The following is a 20,498-nucleotide window of genomic DNA, read 5'->3' on the forward strand; positions in this document are numbered from 1 at the left end:
ACTGGAGGTCCAGAGGAGAAGGGCTGGTGTGGGAGGATGCCACCTTGCCCTCCTGTCCCTCTCTCCTGCAGTAGCTGGTGCTGCTTTGCCTGGCCTCATGCCCTCCACCCATTCCTCATCCAGACCAAGGCAAGATGACCGAGCACACCCTTTCTCCTGTTGACTCCAATACGGTAGAGTAACACAACACTCTCTTTTTAGGTGCAATCCTGATTTTTGGGGGAATAAATGTTGGTGAATTCTTGACCAAATGTCCCAGAAACTATCCCAATGTGTTTCTGAGATCCTCTTCACAGCTCCAGCAGAAATGTCCATGAAATGGTGAGTATCCCTTTAAGTGGTGAGTGCCCCTTTAAGTGTCACAATGTTGACTCCCAACCAGCTGGTCGCTGTTAAGAGAGGGCGTTAGTTGGAACGCTCACCACCAAAATGCCGTGCAGTCTCCTGAATGAGCGCTGACAGGCAACTTAAGTGACAATCATCCATTTAACAATCCGTCCAACGGTCATTCCTGGTGCTGACTTCAACCCCTTTACCAAGATGGCGTCTTGCACTAAACACGGGCTAAACCAACTGGCGCTACAGCTTAACACCCCATCTTGGCCACCTCGGAGGCTCTTTAGCACCTAAAGTATTCGGCAAAAATCGCCCCCCAGGTGTCAGTGTGATTTTGATAAACGTTTCCAATCAGCAATGTTTCCCCCCATTAGCCAAAGACAGAGCTGTAATCGGGTGAATGTGAATAGCAACGTTCCTAGTCCTCTCTCTCCCTTCCCTTCCCCCCCCCCCCGGGCCTTTCCCCCCTCCCCCTCCTGGTAGCACTGTCCCCTCGCCGGGGGTCAGTTCCACAGACCCTGACCGCACTCTGACCCCTGTCCCGAGCTTGAGCCGAAGACAGTGAGTGAGTGTGCAGGGGAGACCCAGTTTACAGCTCCCGGTCTGTCAGCCTTTCTCACTCTCAGGTGGGCATAAAAGATCCCATGGTGCTATTTCGAAGATGAGTGTCCAGGCCAATATTTATCCCTCAATCTTCATAAAAAAAAACAGATAATAAGAACGTAAGAAATAGGAGCAGGAGCAGGCCATATGGCCCCTCGAGCCTGCTCCACCATTCAATAAGATCTTGGCTGATCTGATCATGGACTCCGCTCCACTTCCCTGCCCGCTCCCCATAATCCTTTATTCCCTTGTCTGCTTGGAGACATCCGGTGGTCGTGAAAGGTGCTATATAAATGCAAGTCTTTTTGTTTACACAGGAGAATGTGGGCTGGTCTGATAAGAATCGGGATGGGTCAGGTTGATGGATCCAGAATGCAGGGACATAGATTGAAGACTAAATGCAAGAGATTTCAAACAGGGAGCAGGGGAATCAGCAGACGCACATTCTAACTGTGATACCCCGAGGAATCTGGGTCATTCACACTCGCAGTAAAACAGGAACTGGGCAAATTAAACAAACATTTCAATTTTTATTTTTAAAAAAAGGAACGTGTGATACAAAATCTTTAAATAATGTATTGATATAATCCAGCATAACAAACAATATCTTAGAACATTCAAAATATAGAATAATAAATATTTTAGTACGCAAGAGTGCTTAAATACTTCCAACTTTTAACAGGTTGTATATATGGAAGTGTACACTGCGGAGAATCACACAGGCTGAAGGTGGGTGTACTAATGTACATGCACACTCCCTTACACACACAGACATACATGCATGCTCCCTTACACAGAGACATACATGCATGCTCCCTTACACACAGACATACATGCACACTCCCTTACACACAGACATGCATGCTCCCTTACACACTCACAGACATACATGCACACTCCCTTAGACACTCACAGGTGTGCAGGCACGCGGTCTCAGAATTGGGTTCGGTTGGCGGAGAGAGCAGATTTGTTTTTGGACACTGAAAGCCACTGCTCACTCAGTGGAGGTTTTGCCGAGTTGTAGATAGTGTTACAGAACCAGCAACTCCGAATCGCAGCCCCGATCCTCATTCTGTAGCCCTGTATCTGCGCAGAATATTTCAGGAAGCAAACATAACCGAGCAGCACATTGGAAACTTGCAGCCCACGTTGTGCGCTGGTTAGATTCAGACCTACAGACACAGAGTCATCATCGGTGGTCCCTCCAAACGAGGATGACTTGCTTCCACGCCAAAAAAAGGCCGAGTTCACAGGTGTTTCCATGAAGGACCCGAACCACATCCTGAAGGGTGGAAGATGCCTGTGCGTGGATTTTTTTTTTAACATGGGGTGACCGTTGCACAGTAGCCACCACACGGGCTTGACACAGTTAGGCCTTGGTACAGTGGCAAGGGTTAACCAGGACGACTGGAGACCTGCTCTGCTGCACGGATCGAGTGCGCTCACATATCGCAGTGTGGGCTGGGCCCGTGCTGCCCCTGGGCCCTCGGCTCTTCTGGGCCCCGAATCCACGCCTCCCCTGGGCCACGATCACATCCCTCCACAGTCTCTCAACTCCTTCACCTGATCTCGGTCACTCACACACACACATGCACACACACTCAGAGCACCCCCCCCCACCACACACACACTCAGACTCCCACACACACACACTCACACTCATTCACTACCGCCCCTCCCCACACACAAACCCCCACACACACACACCCACACACACACACACACACAGGTAATGGTTGCACCGAGTGCGATTCCCCTTGGATGAGTGAAGGTATGTTATTCCCTCCCGCTCCTGGATCCAGGGTGACTGGGACGGTTACTGAAGCCTCAATCACCCACTGACCCAGTCACCATAACAACTGCACACTACCAACGCCCAGTCACAAAGGGGCAAGTAAATGCAGCGAGTTAATTCACAGTATCCTTGGAGCATGAAGCTTTATAGAAAGTTCTCAATCTGGGATTGTTGAGCAAGGCAGGAGTGGTGAGGCAGCAGTCGGAGGAATGACGGGCAGAGAGGAGCGCGATGAGTCAGTAGGCAAGGGATGAGCGACAGGCTGCAGGAGGAGGAGAGGGAGGAATTGTCCCGGTGCCAGACCGGGACAAGGTGACGTTGCTCTGACGGGTGCAGACTGACACTGCTCGCCAATAAAACAATCGGTAAACTATCCGACTAAATAAAAAGCTTTTAAAAAAAGTTAGGATTCTATTCCAGCTGGTCAGCAGGAGTGGCGCGATCAATGCTCCGGTCAGTTTTTATTTTGGGTGGGTGGCTCCTTTCAGGGGCTGCATGACCCATTCACAATACTGCGCATGCGCAGGAGCAGCAGAGCATTGCGCAGCTTAAAAAGGGAGCATTGGTCTCAGTCCGTTGTCTGTCGTTTGTGTGGCCCAAGCTCAGGCCCACAGCGATTGGTATCTTCCACTGTGGAACATTGCAAAATGGGAGGGGGGTAAAAAGGCAGCATTTTTGAAGGGACCACACTGACCCGTGACCTCAGGGATAGGGTCGGACTGACCCGTGACCTCAGGGGGGGGGGGTCGGACTGACCCGTGACCTCAGGGGGGGGTCAGACTGACCCATGACCTCAGGGAGGGGGGGGTCAGACTGACCCATGACCTCAGGGAGGGGGGGGTCAGACTGACCCATGACCTCAGGGAGGGGGGGGGTCAGACTGACCCATGACCTCAGGGAGGGGGGTCAGACTGACCCATGACCTCAGGGAGGGGGGGTCAGACTGACCCATGACCTCAGGGAGGGGGGGTCAGACTGACCCATGACCTCAGGGAGGGGGGGTCAGACTGACCCATGACCTCAGGGAGGGGGGGGGTCAGACTGACCCGTGACCTCAGGGAGGGGGGGGGTCAGACTGACCCGTGACCTCAGGGAGGGGGGGGGTCAGACTGACCCATTACCTCAGGGAGGGGGGGGATCAGACTGACCCGTGACCTCAGGGAGGGGGGGGTCAGACTGACCCGTGACCTCAGGGAGGGGGGGGGTCAGACTGACCCGTGACCTCAGGGAGGGGGGGGTCGGAGTGACCCGTGACCTCAGGGAGGGGGGGGGTCGGAGTGACCCGTGACCTCAGGGAGGGGGGGGGGTCGGAGTGACCCGTGACCTCAGGGAGGGGGGGGGGGGTCGGAGTGACCCGTGACCTCAGGGAGGGGGGGGGGTCGGAGTGACCCGTGACCTCAGGGAGGGGGGGGGGGGTCGGACTGACCCCCGACCTCAGGGAGGGATTGGCCGCAGCTCTTGCCGGGGACAGGATCGGCACAGATTCAAGGCATCGAACATTCAAGCGTGTGGCGAGAAGAAGCCTCCCCTTCGACCAGAGAGCAGGTCAATGGGACGAAAGGCCTTGAACGAAGTTCCCCACCGGCATCAACGCTGTCCAGTGACCCAGGAAGGCGAGTGGGCCTGATCGAACGACACTCCACGCATTGCCCCCTCTCCGTGGGTGGGGTGGAGGGTCAGGAGGTCGTCAGTCATCCAGTGCGAGGGATTGGAGTGCTGCTTGGGGCCCGTTGGCCAACTCCCTCCGGGGGTAAAGCCGCTGCTTGGACCTCAGGCCTTGGTCATGTGACCGTAAATCCAGCCCAGGTAGTTGCTGACCTTGGTGTAGACACCCGGTACATCCCGCTTCCCGCAGCCGATTCCCCAGCTGATGATTCCGTGCAGATTCATCCGTCCTGCCGTCTGACACACCAGTGGGCCCCCGGAGTCTCCCTATGCAGGGCAACAAATAAACAGGGGTTAGGGTCAGGGTAGATAGACAGTGAGGCTGGGCACAGCACTGGCCCAGGGCAACCATCACCAGATCTCCAGCCTCTTCATATCCTTGGCCCAAATCGCAACACAAGCCTTTTCCAGCTCTCCAATCCAAGGCACTGAGGCCAATTATTCAACCCCAGCCCCAGCTGATTTAGCACAGACCAGGAGTCGAAGCTCACCCCAACAAGTTTCTGTAGCTCATGGGGGGGGGGGGGGGGGGCCACTGACTCCCTCCCTCCTCACCCTCGTTCCTCCCTCCTCATTCCCTCCCTCCTCACACACCCCCCCCCCCACCCTCCCTCCCCTCGCTCCTTCCCCCCCCCACCTCAGGCCTCGCCCATTCAGCATCAGCTTTGATTGCTCAGATCATCGTGCGATTGTTGGTCTCGTGGCGTTCACTCGCTGCTCCCTCACCTCTGGCACCCACCGGGACCCCCGCCTCTGGCACCCACCGGGACCCCCGCCAGAGAAGTCGCTGGAAGTTCAGTACTGGCTGGTGAAAGGTTCATACTCTTCTCACCTGGACTGTGCACATCCAGAGTACAATGCTAGACTGTGCCCTTCAACCTTGGAGAGGAGAGGAGTGAGCTGGGTAACACTGGGGTGAAGTCCCATCAGTGGGGGTTGGGAGCGGGTTGGAGGGGGTCGAGTTGTTGTGATCTGGAGTGTGCCGTCTGAAAGCAGGTTTAATGGTAACATTCAAAAAGATGAATTAAGAGCATCAGAACAGGAAGCAGATTTGTCTCCGAGTGAGAGACTCTGCCCAGATTTCTTCCAGTATTTTGGGGCCGAGAGCTTGCTCTCTGGGAGGTTACCCATCGGGTGTCGGCCCTTCCCTCCAGAGATAGGGGTGAGATTCGGGGAGGCGGTGGGGTGGGGGGGGGGCATGGAGTCAGTGGCCACACAGTCGCCCGCTACCAGCAGCACGGCAAGTTCCAGGCTCAGCCAGCGTCTCCCCGCGAGGTTTAGGAGTAGGCCCCAAGCCGGGGTGTAAAGTTGCTCCTCTTTGCCGCTCTCCACTCACCTTGCAGGCATCGTCCGTGCCCCGCGTGTCCCCGGCACAGACCATGTTCTCGGTAACGGTGCGGTTGTGGAGATGGGCAGTGGTGCAGCGGTTAGCCGGGTAGAGACGCACAATTCCCTCCTTCAGTCGCTTGGAGTAGAATGGAGAGTCTGCGGAGCAGAGAGAGAGAGACACATCACACAGAGGTTAGAGGTCATCATCAGGGAGATCTCCAGGCCCACTTAAATCCACTCTTACGCCTCTGGTAAGAGAAAAGGTGTAAAAACAAACAAACAAACAAACAGTCATGAACTTACACTCGGTTTCCCTGCCGTATCCCGAGATCTCGCACTCGGTCCAATCCGCAAGGTGCTGTCCCTCCTGCGGCAGACAGACTGTGCGCACTTGGCGAGTAACCTTGGCGCAGTACCCAGACTTGGAGCGGAGTTTGATCAGAGCTGGAAGTGAAGACACAAAAACAGGCGAGTTTAGCCGGGGTCAAGGTCGTGCACCCTGACTCTCAAACTGTCCCTCCTTGTCTCAGAAACTGCAACACTGCCCAGCTTCCTCTCTTCCCCCCCCCCTCCCTCCCTCCCAGAGATCCTCTCACCCCCCCTCCCCGAGGCCCCACCCCTCCCCAGAGATACTCTCTCTATCCCCCCCCCCACCCGCCCCGCCATAACTCCGAGATCCAACTTCTCAGCATTAACCCAGTCAAGCCCCTTAAGAATTTTATGTTTCAATGAGATCACCTCTCATTCTTCTAAACTCTAGCAAATCTAGGCCTAGTCTACCCAATCTCTCCTCATAGGAGAATCCCCCCATCCCAGGATCTAGTCTAGTGAACCATCGTTGCACTCTGTCTAAGGCAATTATGTCTTTCCTTGGGCAAGGAGACCAGAACTGTGCACCGTGCTCCAGGGTGTGGCCTCACCAAAACCCGTATAATTGCAGTAAGACGTCTTTACTCTTATACTCAAATCCCTTTGTAACAAAACCTTGGCCGATATCCCCTCGCATTCCTCTATCCAACTGACGGTAGACTGACAGTCCGGCACTGTGGCCTGTATCACTCGGTACCACACCCAGATAGTGCGCTCGCCCATTAGCCACTGGAGCAGAAGCTGTTTGTGAACCACTCGTGCTCGACTCAAGAGGTTCCCGCTGATCAGCAAGAGTAGGCCTCCCAGCCCTCGTCAGTCCAGAAAACCTTTGGCACGGCATTTGGTGCCCTTTACACATGGCATGGTTGGCACCAGGCTTCAGCCAGATGCCGCACACTGGCTCTGACTCGTCTACAGCCCCTGTCCTGTTTGGTGCAGACTGGTATAGACAAAGTCGGCCACTTGCTGTGGGGTGTCTCTGTTGGAGGCAAACGTGTTCGGGAGACTTTAAGGGCAAGGTAAATAAAGTCGTACCAATATCGTGATCGTAAGTGTCTTCATCGAATGCCTCGTGTATAAAGTACTTTTCCACTTCCAGTGACTGGTCGTTGATGGAGGCCTCCTTCCGGAATGTTCTCCCCATGATCACTTTGATGTCTTGCGGTTTGAACCTGTAGGGAGCAGGACAATACACTTAACGCATTGCAACCACCTTCAACCCTTTCAAAATACTGCGTGCAGTTTTGGTTTCCATATTGACGAAAGGATATACTTGCTTTGGAGACAGTTCAGAGAAGGTTCACTAGGTTGATTCCGGGGTTGAGGGGATTGACCCATGAGGAAAGGTTGAGTAGGTTGGGCCTCTGCTCATTGGAATTCAAAAGATTGAGAGGTGATCTTATCGAAACGTATCAGATTATGAGGGGGCTTGACAAGGTGGATGCAGAGAGGATGTTTCCACTGGTGGGGGAGAATAGAACTAGAGGGCATGATCTTAGAATAAGGAGATGAGGAGAAATTTCTTCTCTGAGGGTTATAAATCTGTGGAATTCGCTGCCTCAGAGAGCTGTGGAAGCTGGGACATTGAATAAATTTAAGACAGAAATAAGCAGTTTCTTAACCGATAAGGGAATAAGGGGTTATGGGGAGCGGGCAGGAAAGTGGACCTGAGTCCATGATCGGATCATATTGAATGGTGGAGCAGGCTCGAGGGGCCATATGGCCTACTCCTGTTCCTATTTCTTATGAAAACAATCGGAGATTCCTCCTGAGCCACCACAGAATGGTGAGGGGGGGGGGGGGTGGAAGAAAGGACTTGGGGCCCAATTGCCACGGCTACCGTAACTACAGCGACAGACGGGTGGACTCGACCATTTCCCCAATATTTGCAGAGGTTCTCTGCTTGGCTCCACACACCTCAGGGGCAGTCTCACCAACTGTGGTGAGCAGTGGGTCACACACACACACACACGCCCTGTGGGAGACCTGCCCACCGAGTCTCTCCCTGCCCTGTGGGAGACATTTCGTCCCCACCCTGTCCTTGAGAGAACCCTTCCCACTGAGTGTCCCTCCCTCCAATGAAACCAAGCCTCCTCACGACATCATCTACTCACTCATTCTCTTGCGGGGTCTCAAAGCCCTGGAGCTCCTCACCCCCCACCCCCCCCTTGATCCTATGATCCAGAGGGTTTTAGACCTCAGTGTGGCCTCACCTATGGATCATTTGTTTTTGTTCCATCTTTGTGAGGTGCCTCAGGCACATCGCTCTGCCATCAAAGGTCTGTAGTGTATGTATCTGTGAGTATGCTCACAGGCTGTTAGACCAGTTGAGTTGGGAGTGGCTTAGCCAGTCACGTGATGTTCACAACCCTCAATAAAACCCCGGCCAGTTGGGTTCGGGGGATCCACGATGAGGCAGGTGGTTGTGAGCCTGGTGGATGAACTGGTAATGTGTAGTGTGATTGTTAAACCTTTTGCTAATAAACCAACTACAGGTGCAACGTCCCGAATGCGGATCTCCGAAAACCAGAATTGTCCAAAAACCGGACATTTTGCGCATAGCTCAGCGAGTCGCCCGGAATTATTGTCTGAAAACCCGGACATTTTTGAGGCAAAACCCAAAATGCGGCACAGATTCTGTAGCGGATTCCCGATTTCAGACAAAAAAAATCAAGTATGAAACCCGGAATCCTTGACTGAATCCGTGCCGAGTTTTGGGTTTTGCCGGATTTCGGACCTCGCAGCTCAAAACCCAACACGGAGTCAGTGGAGGATTCCGGATCTCAGACTATTGATTTTTTTTGTCTGGAATCTGGAAAAACACCAAAACCGGAACGGACTGGGTCCCGAGGATTCTGGATTTCGGACGGTGTACCTGTAGTTCGTGATAGCAATGTGTTGCTATGAATTCTTAATCAAGGAACCCACAAAACAAGTTCATGACACGGTCCGAAGCCAATGTGTGGATTGATGTCGTCACCTCTCTTGCCACATGGGCCTTGGAGGAGGCCCCTCACGGACACGAGGCTCACACTGCAGTGGCACTTACTTATCATAGAAGCAGTGAGCGGCTGTCAGGACCCAGCAGGATCCGATCAGGCTTCCACCGCACAGGAAGCCGTAGTCCTTCGACCTCTGGTGGTAGATGAAGATGGCTGCCTGCCAGGGGTGGGAGGTGATGTCGCTGGCCATCCCGCCCAGGATCCGGTAATGCTGTGCTTTGGGCTGTCTCTTCCCGCAGATCCCTACTGCAGACACAGGCACAACATCAACCATCAAGCAAGTGACTGGGCGCCTGGCCTCAGATCTAAAACGGGCAAAGTCTCTAAATCCACACACAATATACTGCCCTCACCCCACTGCCGAAGGCTGGGTACTGAGTGTGTGTATCCATGTGTGTGTGTGTATCAGTGCATGTGAGTGTGCGCGCGTGTGTGTATCTGTGCGTGTGTGTGTGTGCGCGCGTGTGCGTATCAGTGCGTGTGCGTGTGAGAGAGAGTGTGTATGCGCGTGAGTGTGAGTGCGCTGGTGAGTGTGTGCGCGTGTGAGAGAGAGCGTGAGAGAGAGCGTGAGTGTGCGCAACAGTGTGTGAGTATGCGTATCAGTGCATGTGCGTGTGCGCGCGAGAGAGAGAGTGCGCGAGAGAGAGTGTGCACGAGAGAGAGAGAGAGAGAGAGAGTGCGCGCGAGAGAGAGAGAGAGAGAGAGAGTGCGCGAGAGAGAGAGTGCGCGAGAGAGAGAGAGAGAGAGTGCGCGAGAGAGAGAGTGCGCGAGTGCGAGAGCGGTTATTGCCCACAGAATCCCTGGCCCCAGACCTGCTCAAAGTGGAGGAGAAGTATCCGGGAAGACGCCGAACACCTCGAGCCTCTTCGCCGGGAGCACGCAGAAACCAAATGCAAAGAGCGGAAGGAGCGCACGACAACCCAAGCCCCCCACCCACCCGTCCCTCCAACCACCGTCTGCCCTAATGTGACAGAGACTGTAGGTCCCGCACTGGAATCATCAGTCACCAGAGAACACATTTTAGTGTGGAAGCAAGTCATCCTCGACTCCGAGGGACTGCCGAAGAAGAAGAGTGCGTGTTTGTGTATGCGTGTCTGCAGCTGTGCGCCATGTGTGCCTGCTCGGAGTGTTGGGTACGTGTGTATTTCTTACCATTCGCAATGCAGGGTGGGATGTTACAGTATTCCCAAGTGACTTCGCGTCCCCTCCTAATATGACACCAGGGTTTGGAATCTCCATCCGGATTCCTGGAATGACAACAAGACATTGTATGGGTGTTAGTAAATGAAGACACGGGGGGGTAATGGTGTACTGTCCTCCCTGTAGGTGCGGCAGGCATCCCGAGAAGGTGGCGAGGATTGGTGGGGGACCGGGGGGGGGGTGGGGGTATGCTGGCCGGCTTTAGTTGTCCCCAACCCCAGGGACCAAGTGCAGTGCCCTGATTGAGGAAGGGGTAACTCAGCACCAGGCCAACCAATGACAGGACGATCGAACAGACCAACAGCAACTGAAGGTTGTGGGTTCAAGTCCCACTCCAGGGACTGGAGCACGTAAATCCAGGCTGACACTCCCAGTGCAGTGCTGGGGGAGTGCCGCACTGTCGGAGGTGCCGTCTTTCAGATGGGACGTTAAACCGAGGCCCCGTCTGCCCACTCAGGTGGACGTAAAAAAACCCGTGGCATTATTTCGAAGAAGAGCGGGGGAGTTATCCCCGGTGAACTGGCCAATATTTATCCCTCAATCAACATAACAAAAAAACAGATTATCTGGTCATTGTCACATTGCTGTTTGTGGGAGCTTGCTGTGCGCAAATTGGCTGCTGCCTTTCCCTCATTACAACAATGACAACTGGCTGTGAAACGCTTTGGGATGTCCAGTGGTAGTGAAAGGTGCTATATAAATGCAAGGGAGTGAAATTGCCTTCCACACCTGAATCCTTGGGGTGGAGAAACATAGAAAATAGGTGCAGGAGTAGGCCATTCAGCCCTTCGAGCCTGCACCACCCTTCAATAAGATCATGACTGATCATTCACCTCAGTACCCCTTTCCTGCTTTCTCTCCATACCCCTTGATCCCTTTAGCCGTAAGGGCCACATCTAACTGCCTCTTGAATATATCCAATGAACCGGCCCCAACAACTCTCTGCGGTAGATAATTCCACAGGTTAACAATTCTCTGAGTGAAGAAGTTTCTCCTCATCTTGGTCCTAAATGGCTTACCCCTTATCCTCAGACTGTGTCCCCTGGTTCTGGACTCCCCCAACATCGGGAACATTCTTCCCGCATCTAACCTGTCCAATCCCGTCAGAATTTTAAACGTTTCTATGAGATCCCCTCTCATTCTTCTAAACTCCAGTGAATACAGGCCCACTTGATCCAGTCTCTCCTCATATGTCAGTCCAGCCATCCCGGGAATCAGTCTGGTGAACCTTCGCTGCACTCCCTCAATAGCAAGAACGTCCTTCCTCAGATTAGGAGACCAAAACTGCACACGCTATTCCAGGTGAGGCCTCACCAAGGCCCTGTGATTTTGGGCTCTTAAACGTTTTCAAATTTTTCCGGGCGGTGTTTTTCGGGCGGAGGTGCATCGGTCGGTGTCGTCAGTTAAAGGGGAGGGCCGCTGCGAGCTCTGCAGACACTTTATTGCCGCCCACTGGGCCACCAGGGAGGGCTTCGGCCGGGCCTGTGGTCCAGTACCCGAGAGGGCAGGGGGGGGGGGGGGGGTGGGGGGGTGTCGGGCTGCCGGTCGGCGGCCCAGCCAAACCCGTGGCCACCGTTGTCGGGCCGACCCGCTTGGGGGGGGCGCGGCGAGCGCCATCCGATCCGCTCCCACGGGGCAATTTCCCCCGCCTGGCGGTAAGGGGTCAGCGCGTGCCCGGCAAGGCGGGAACACGGAGCGGGGTGGAAAACCGTTTCTACCGCCACCCGCCCACCCCCCCACCGCAAGTCGGAAAGGCCCGACCCACCCCTCACCCCCCCCATTTAAATGGACCTTAAAGAGGGGAGCAATTTCGCCCCAAGTCTTTCTTTATGCAGCAACAAAACGAGGGCAAATGAGAGGGAGACGGAGCGGGAGCTGCGGCAGAATTTGGTTGTTTGGGTGCTGGTCCGGTGATGTACCTGCAGTGACTGTGGCTACCCAGCCCCAGCCGATGGGCGTTGGGGATCCAGGCATTGGCCAGCTTGTTGCGGACGGCCTCCGAATCCCAGCTGAGGCAGTGGCTCCCCGACCGGGAGTAGCTGCGGGTGCCCCGATAGGCCGCCCCGGTTTGGGTGACGCACTCCGAGCCGAGACCTGCAGCCAAACAGAAGCCTGGTTAACAATCGGACCCTCGCCGCGCCTGCCCGCGCGCTGAGGGGGGCGGGGGCCGGCCCCCCCCCCCCCCTAGTCCCGGTGTCACAGACCCCCCCCCCCCCCCCCCAGCAGGAAGCCCGGGGCCAGCTCGGGCTCACCCGGGGCAACGCGGGGGGGGGGGTTACATGTCCCCCCCTGTTAGGAACGTTCAGTCAAACAGTAATTCCCATTCCCTCCTTGGGGAGCAATTGGGGGGGTGGAGGGGAAAAGAGAGGTACTTTGTGGAGGGAGGGGGTACCATGTGGGAGGGGGGGTCGTATCGTGACGGGGGAGGGGGAAGAGGCATCGTAGGAGGGAGGGGGAGGGGCAGTGAAACGAGAGGTAACTTGCGGGGGAGGGGGGAAGTGGGGAGAAAGAGAGCTACCATGGCGGGGTGGGGGGAAAGAGGGGCAGTGGAACGAGGGGTAAGGGGTAACTTGCGGGAGGGGGTGGGAGGGCAGAGAGGGGTATCTTGGGGATCTACGGGGTGAGGGGTCACCCGGTGGGTGGTGTAATGAGGGGAGAGGTACCATGGCCCGGGGGGGCGGGCGAGGGGGCAATGCGCCAAGGGGTACCTTGGAGGGATTTGTAGATGCGGAGAGCGCTCCCTGCGCCCAGCGGATGGCGATTACTTTGCGAGGAATGGCGGGAAGGACTTACTCTGTTGGCAGGCGGGAAGGCTGCACTTGTCCCAGGTCAGAATGTGGCCCTGGTAGGTGTGGCACCAGGGCACTGTGTCATTATCGGGGTTCCTGCAACACAGAGGTTCACACATAACACACCCAGAGAGAAACAGGGAGAAAGTGCACACAGCGAACCCATTAACCAGAGGCCGGACTCGCCTCGCGCGTCAATTCTCACGCTGCTGAAATACCCTTTAACACAGAGCCAGCCGTGGATACATGGCCGTTATCCAAAGACACGGAGAGAGGAGGCGGAGGGGCCTGGATAGAGTGGATAGGACGGACCTGTTTCCCTTAGCAGAGAGGTCAACAACCAGGGGGCATAGATTTAAAGTAATTGGGGGGAGGTTTAGAGGGGATTTGAGGAGAAATGTTTTCAGCCAGAGGGTGGTGGGGGTCTGGAACTCACTGCCTGAAAGGGTGGTAGAGGCAGAAACCTCATCATCCTCATTAAAAAAACATGGATGTGCAGTTGAAGTGCCGTAACCTACAGGGCTACGGACCGAGAGCTGGAAAGTGGGATTAGGATGGGTAGCTCTTTGTCGGCAGGAGTGGACACGATGGGCCGAATGGCCTCTTTCCGTGCTGTAAATTGCTAAGATGTTATGATTCCATCCTGACACAACTCCTGGTCTGTGCCAAGTCAGCTGATGCCAGCATTGTGGGCAGGGCACTTGGCCTCAGAGCCCTGGGGTTGTAGACGGAGGTGGGGAGGTGGCGTGGAATCAGCCGGGGGTCCTACACCTGGCAGTAAATGACCACCTTGGAAAGTGCAGAGAGGGTGGGGGGGGCGGGAGGAAGATAGTTTTGGCTGTAATGGCCCCCATGGTTGAATAGCCTGTCACTCTCTCTAAGCTTGCAGATGATGAACGGCGCTTTGAGAAGTGGGACGGCTGGCCACAGTTCAGGACCCTGAGCAACACCTGGGGGAGGGGAGGAAGGGGGCGGCTGGCGGGAGTGAGGGCCGTCTCCGAGACGATTGGCTGCCTACCTGCAGAAGTTATGATTGCCTAAGCCCACCTGCTGGGCGTTCGGCCGGTGCCCGTTGAAGCGAGTGCGGGCAACGGCGCTGGAATTCCAATTGAGGCAATCCCTCCCGGAGCTGGTCACGCTCCAGGTCCCCCGATACGATGTCCCGCGCCCCTGGTAACACTGCGCCTTGGTGTCTGCAACGCAAGAAAATGGGGAGTGAGAGTCGGGAGGAGGAGAGTGGGGTGTGAGGAGCCCCGAGGCAGCTCGCTCAGCCCCTCGGAGCTGGTCGGCTGCGCGGCACCTACCGAACTCGCACAGCTGCCCTCCATATCCCGGTAGGCACTGGCACACGTGGTGCTGGGAGTAAAGGGCCTGGCGACACCTCCCACCATTGTAGCACACGTTACGCCTGCAATCTGTGAGGGAGGAAACGCATTGCAGTCAGTCGCAGTCCGTACACCAATCACAGCGCGGCGCGCGGCCCACCAATCACAGCGCGGCGCGCGGCCCACCAATCACAGCGCGGCGCGCGGCCCACCAATCACAGCGCGGCGCGCGGCCCACCAATCACAGCGCGGCGATGATTTCCATTACACAGATGCACAATGCCAGTGTGAGCACGCAGTCTGGTTTGACACCCACCTCGCACGGGCACGCTGTGGCAGTGGATCTTTGAGCGCTCACAGCGGCAATACTTGATCAGTCTCCCCTCGGTCTTGAGCCATGTCGCACCATTCAGGTAGATCTCGGAGCCAGCAGAGTTCATGCACTGCCCTAAAACATTCAGAAACATCGAGCGTGAACAACGAGCAGAGGCCGAGGGGTTAGCACACGCGGCGAGGGCACGGCAGGTCACGACCCCTCCGGCAGGTCACGTGGCGAGGGCCCGGCAGGTCACGACCTCTCCGGCACCGTCAGCATGCAACAGCACCAAGGGCCGTAAATGAGACCAACAACCTGCATTTCTATTGCGCCTTTAATGTAGTAAAACATCTCAAGGCACTTCACAGGAGCATAATAGGAACAGGAGGAGGCCATTCAGCCCCTCGAGCCTGTTCCGCCATTCAATGTGATTGTGGCTGATCTGCGACCTAGCTCCATATACCCGCCTTTGCCCCATATCACTTAATATCTTTGGTTAACAAAAATCTCTCAATCTCAGAATAAATTAACAAATGACCCAGCATCAAGTGCCATTTGCAGAAGAGAGTTCCAAACTCCTGGCTTGAATTTTTAGTCTCTGCCCCCACCTCGTTCTAATCCAACAAAATTTGACATTGAGCCACTCAAGGAGACATTAGGACAGGCTTGGTCAAAGAGGTGGGTTTTGAGGAGCGCCTCAAAGGCGCAGTGTACCAGCTCTCGCTACCAGTTAATACTGGTCCCCAGTAGCTGGCATTCTCATTGGTCAAAAGAAGCCCCTGCCCACAGTGGGAAACCACTCTACCGACCGAATTTGGGCAACTGCCTCACCCACTGAGGGGGCGAGAGGACTGCTCTCCGCTGTCCACTTTCCACTCACGCTGATCTCTCTCTCTCTCTCTCTCTCTCTCTCTCTCTCTCTCTCTCTCTCTCTCTCTCTCTCTCTCTCTCTCTCTCTCTCTCTCTCTCTCTCTCTCTCTCTCTCTCTCTCTCTCTCTCTCTCTCTCTCTCTCTCTACCCAGCCAGCTTTAGCCCGCAGGACAGACCGATGGTGGGCCAGTCTGGGAGTACTTTCCGGTTAGGGACCGGTTACGACGTGTTTGAATGGCTCACTGGGCACCAGCTTTGATTGAACTGACGCCCCTGCCCTCTCAGAAAGGAGCCAAGATGTGACAACGGACAGGAGCAGTGGGCACAGCCCCCAGAGTGGAGGTCAGGAGAGGGCATGACTCCAGAGCTGGAGGTTAGGAGAGGGGCATGACCCCAGAGCTGCAGCAGAATCACTGGGCTGGGACAGCAGGTTGAGGGGTCACTCATGTTTCAGGGTGGGTAAAGCGAAAGGCTTGGCTCAGTGCTCGCACCCTCACTCTGAGACAGGAGGTCGTGGGTTCAAGCCCAACCCCTGACATAGAATATATCATCCAGGCTGACACTCCAGTGTAGTACCGAGGGAGCGCCGCACTGTCGGAGGGGCGGCGCCAAAGGAGCACCGCACTGTCGGAGGGGCAGTAGTGAGGGAGCGTCGCACTGTCGGAGGGGCAGCAGTGAGGGAGCGCCGCACTGTCGGAGGGGCGGCGCCAAAGGAGCGCCGCACTGTCAGAGGGGCAGTAGTGAGGGAGCGTCGCACTGTCGGAGGGGCAGCAGTGAGGGAGCGTCGCAGTGTCGGAGGGGCAGCGCCGAGGGAGCACCGCACTGTCGGAGAGTGAGAGTTAAACTGAAGCTAACTGCCTGTCTCAGGCAGTTGGCACTTGTTGAAAAGGAATAAGTTCTCCCAGGGACCGAACCCTTGACCAAAATTCCTTCCTCAACCATACCGCTCCCACTGCTGGTTGTGGGAACATGCTTGGAGCAAAATGGCTCCCATGCTTTGCCCACAGTCAGTCTCCGCAGTTCAAAGTAATTTGTTGTGTGAAGTGGCTGGGACTTTAAAATCAGACGATTTGTGATCACAAGGCGCCTTTCAACATGTGGAGACCAGCGATTTCAGCAACACACGGTTTGAAGTGGGGGGGGGGGGTGTGTGGGGGGGGGGGAGGATATTCAGCATACAATCTGATTGGGCGTGGGGAATGTAATGCCCTCTTGCTCTGCCGTTGCAGCGTAATGAAGAGTTGAATGAACGACGGTGAACAGCGCCCAGCAACAAGGTGCGAGCTGGAGATCCCCTTATCAAGGAGGCCCAGCTGGGAACGGAGCACGTGCGGGCCAGCTGGGCCTGGCTCACAACAACATTCACACAACAACAGCTGGCAGTTACATAAACCGTCCAAGCTCCCCACAGGAGCGTTACCAAACAAAAGGGGAACGTTCGGCCAGGTGACCAAAAGCTTGGTCAAAGAGGTAGGTTTTAAGGAGCGTCTTAAAGATGTAGAGAGATTTAGGGAGGGAATTCCAGAGCTTGGGGCCTTGGCAGCTGCAGGCATGGTCGCCGATGGTGGAACGATTAAATTCGTGCATGGCTATTTTTTATTATTTGTTCCTGGGATGTGGGAGTCACCGACAAGGCCAGCGTTTATTGCCTGTCCCAAATTGCCCTCGAGAAGGTGGTGAGCTACCAGTTCAGAGGGCAGTTAAGAGTCAACCACATTGCTGTGGGTCTGGAGTCACATATAGGCCCAGACCGGGTAAGGACAGCAGATTTCCTTCCCTTAAAAGACATTAAGTGGACTCGATGGGTTTTTACGACAATCCGATGGTCAATTTCCCGCCCCCCCGATTTTATTTAATTAACTGAATTTAAATTCCCCAGCTGCCATGGTGGGAATTGAACTCCCGACTCCGAGTCATTCATCCAGGCATCTGGATTACTAGTCCAGTATCATAGGCAGTTCCTCAAAATCGAGGAAGACTTGATTCCACTCTAAAAATGAGTCCTTAGGTGGCTGAACAGTCCAATACGAGAACCACAATCCCTGTCACAGGTGGGACTCCCACAGCTTGCTTTGGGAGTCTCGTGTCGGGCATGCGGACAATGTGGCCCGCCACTTGACCACACTGTTCCAGTAGCATAACCACTATGCCACCGTGCCGCTCAAGAGGGCAGAATTGGAGGAGCGCAGATATCTCGGGGAGGTTGTGGGGCTGGAGGAGGTTACAGAGATAGGGAGGGGGCGAGGGCCTTGGTAACACAAGGATAAGAATTTTACAATCGAGGCGTTGCTTAACCGGCAGCCAATGTAGGTCAGCGAGCACAGGGGTGATGGGTGAGTGGGACTCGGTGCGAGTTAGGACACGGGCTGCATATAACACACACCCACACCACACACATCGCGGGTCATTCATGACAGGCACCGAGGCCTCTGTACAGAGAGTAACTCACCTGGAGTAGACCCAAAATTGAAGTATCTTGTCCCGCGTTTGAATCGCAGGTGCTGCTGCTGAAACAGAAAGTTGAACATATAATCAGCATCTTAGAGGAGAAGTCCATTCGCCCATCATGTCTGTGCTGGCTCTGTGATAGAGCGATCCAATTAGTCTCACTCCCACTCCCACTGCTCTTGCCCCAGAGCCCTCTCAATTTCTCCTTTTCGGGTAATATAATCCAAATCCCTGCTGGTCAGTTTGAGGGGAGCTCCTCATCCAGTGTGCTTGCTGCTCTGGCACAGAACCACAGGCCGAATCACAGGGGTCAGCAACGTCGGTCACTGCAGCCTCCGATGTGATGGACCAACCTTCAGCGGCTCAGTGTCCAGCCTCTCTTGCCCAACGAATGTCCTGAAAACTCTTGCGCCTGGTAAAAGCAGGCGTACAGCTTACTGTTACCAGCGTAAGAATTTTAAAACATAGAAAAATGAAATGTAATCATTCATTTTTATGTTAAAAACCCTGTCCATTAAGGTAAGTTTATTTTTAACCCCATTAAAAAAAAATATTCTTTTCTAAAGCATTTAATTACATTCAATTTCAATGAATTTTAAATATATGAGGTGTTTTTATTTATTTATTGTGATGTGTTTGTGTTTTAGGGGGTTTTCTCATTGAGAGTAATGGGAGCTCGCACAAATGGGATCCCCATTATTATCAATGAGAATACTCGATAGTGATTGGTGGTCCAGGCCCATGTGATCCCAGGATACGCATCTTGAGGACAGATCCCCGTGCGCTGCGCAGCAAAATGAAGGCTTCCGACCGCAATCCTACGTTGCTCCGGGACCACCAGTATTTCCGTAGATTTTTTTCGGGTCAGAGGCATTCGTCCGACAGAAGCCTCCGACTGCAATTTCCCCCCGTTATCGAATCTGCTTCCACTGACCTTTCGGGCAGCGCGATCCAGATCGGTGATGTGGAAGTGGAACAGACGGTCACAGTTTGTTCCACATTCTCACCACCTCTGTATCCAGACTCAGGACTCCACTTCCCAATTACACTTCTCTATTTTCAGCTCGCTTCAGGATCAGAAGTTTACAAAAAATAAACTGGGTGTCTGTTTAAAGAAAATCTCATGTGCCTGAATGAGAGCGCGAGATAAAAAGGAGAGAGAGAGAGAAGGCGAGAGATGAAAGAGGGAAAGAGAGAGAAAGCAAGAGTGAAGGCACGGGAGCGAGAGATAAAAGAGGGAAAGCGAGAGCGAGAGAGAAAGCAAAGGCATGGGAGCGAGAGAGTGAGTGAGAGAAAAGAGACAGTGAATGAACAGAGAAATGGGATAGAGAGAACGATGGGGAAGAGCGGGCAATGAAGTGGAGAGACTTACCCCTGACACCACAGCGAGATTGAGGAGCAGTACGACAGCACTGGAAATTCCCAACACAGTCATGTTCTTCCTTTATCCTGATCCCCAAGTCGTCTTCCTCTGAAACTAAAACATTGCAAGGCACCATTTAGTATTTGCTGGGCAGTGTTATGTATGTATGTAAACCTCACCAAAATGTAAGACTTGCCACTAGAGGGCACACCTGTGTGAGACCCAAGGGTCACCTGTGCACCCTGGGGCAAGCAGGTATAAAAGGTGATTCACCATGCTGCTTCCCCACTCTGGAGTCTGAATAAAGAGACCAAGGTCACAACAGTTTGAGCTTGCGACACAGTCCTGGATTTATTCTGAATGTAACAGTCAGTTTGAGGGGAGCTCCTCCTCCAGTGTGCTTGCTGCTCTGGCACAGAACCACAGGCCGTATCACAGGAGTCAGCAACATCGGTCACTGCAGCCTCCGACGTGATGGACCAACCTTCAGCGGCTCAGTGTCCAGCCTCTCAGACCCCGGGATTGCTCCGTTACCACCCGGTGAGCCTACTGTCTAAGGTCATACAATCATACAGCACCGAAGGAGGCCGTTCGGCCTATATTGCCCGTGCCAGCTCTTTGGTAGCGTTGTTCAATTAGCCCCACTCCCTCCCGCTCTCCTTCCATAGCCCTGCCAATTTTTACTTTCGAAGTATTTATTCATTTGCCTTTTGAAAGTTATTATTGAATCTGCTTCCACCGTCCTGCCAGGCAGTGCATTGCAGATCATAACTTGCTGCATCAAAAATATCTGTCCTTATCTTCCCTCTTCATTAAATCTGTGTTACCGACCCTCCAGTAACACAGTTACTCCGAATCTACTCTTGTTCAAACCATGAAAGGTTTTGACACCTCGATTAAATCTTTGCTCTAAACAGAACACCAGCGTCTCCAGTCTCTCTATGTAACTGAAGTCCATCACCCCCCGGTACCATTCTGGTCAGTTTCCTCTGCACCCTCTCCAAGGCCTTGACGTACATCCTAAGGTGTGGGGCCCAGAATTGGCCACAATACTCCAGCTCAGGCCTAACCAGTGTTTTATATAAAGG

At 54.4% G+C, this 20,498-nt stretch overlaps 1 protein-coding gene across 5 annotated transcripts in view; it reads right to left on the reverse strand.

Annotated features, from left to right (window-relative positions):
* Window positions 1-1,449: 1,449 nt before the first annotated feature.
* The window catches only part of plat (plasminogen activator, tissue), a 30,355-nt gene continuing 11,306 nt past the window's right edge, over window positions 1,450-20,498 (reverse strand). The window contains exons 2-14 of one of the 5 annotated variants that reach the window (XR_011588411.1): window positions 19,420-19,524; window positions 18,049-18,106; window positions 14,730-14,861; window positions 14,107-14,503; window positions 13,093-13,184; window positions 12,219-12,393; window positions 10,252-10,346; window positions 9,147-9,345; window positions 7,133-7,269; window positions 6,032-6,172; window positions 5,736-5,884; window positions 4,131-4,666; window positions 1,450-4,023 (exon numbers count right to left, since the gene is read on the reverse strand). Coding sequence is in view for 4 of the 5 variants with exons in the window: in XM_070866238.1 (XP_070722339.1) it covers window positions 4,505-4,666; window positions 5,736-5,884; window positions 6,032-6,172; window positions 7,133-7,269; window positions 9,147-9,345; window positions 10,252-10,346; window positions 12,219-12,393; window positions 13,093-13,184; window positions 14,107-14,503; window positions 14,730-14,861; window positions 18,049-18,106; window positions 19,420-19,482 (1,800 nt within the window). In the remaining variant the exon portion in view is untranslated. Of the gene's footprint in view, window positions 4,667-5,735; window positions 5,885-6,031; window positions 6,173-7,132; window positions 7,270-9,146; window positions 9,346-10,251; window positions 10,347-12,218; window positions 12,394-13,092; window positions 13,185-14,106; window positions 14,504-14,729; window positions 14,862-18,048; window positions 18,107-19,419; window positions 19,525-20,498 lie in introns of all 5 variants that reach the window. The other 4 variants (XM_070866242.1, XM_070866239.1, XM_070866241.1 and 1 more) reach the window with 4 other exon arrangements.

The sequence above is a fragment of the Pristiophorus japonicus genome, chromosome 22 (genome assembly GCF_044704955.1).
Source record: "Pristiophorus japonicus isolate sPriJap1 chromosome 22, sPriJap1.hap1, whole genome shotgun sequence".
NCBI lineage: Eukaryota > Metazoa > Chordata > Chondrichthyes > Pristiophoridae > Pristiophorus > Pristiophorus japonicus.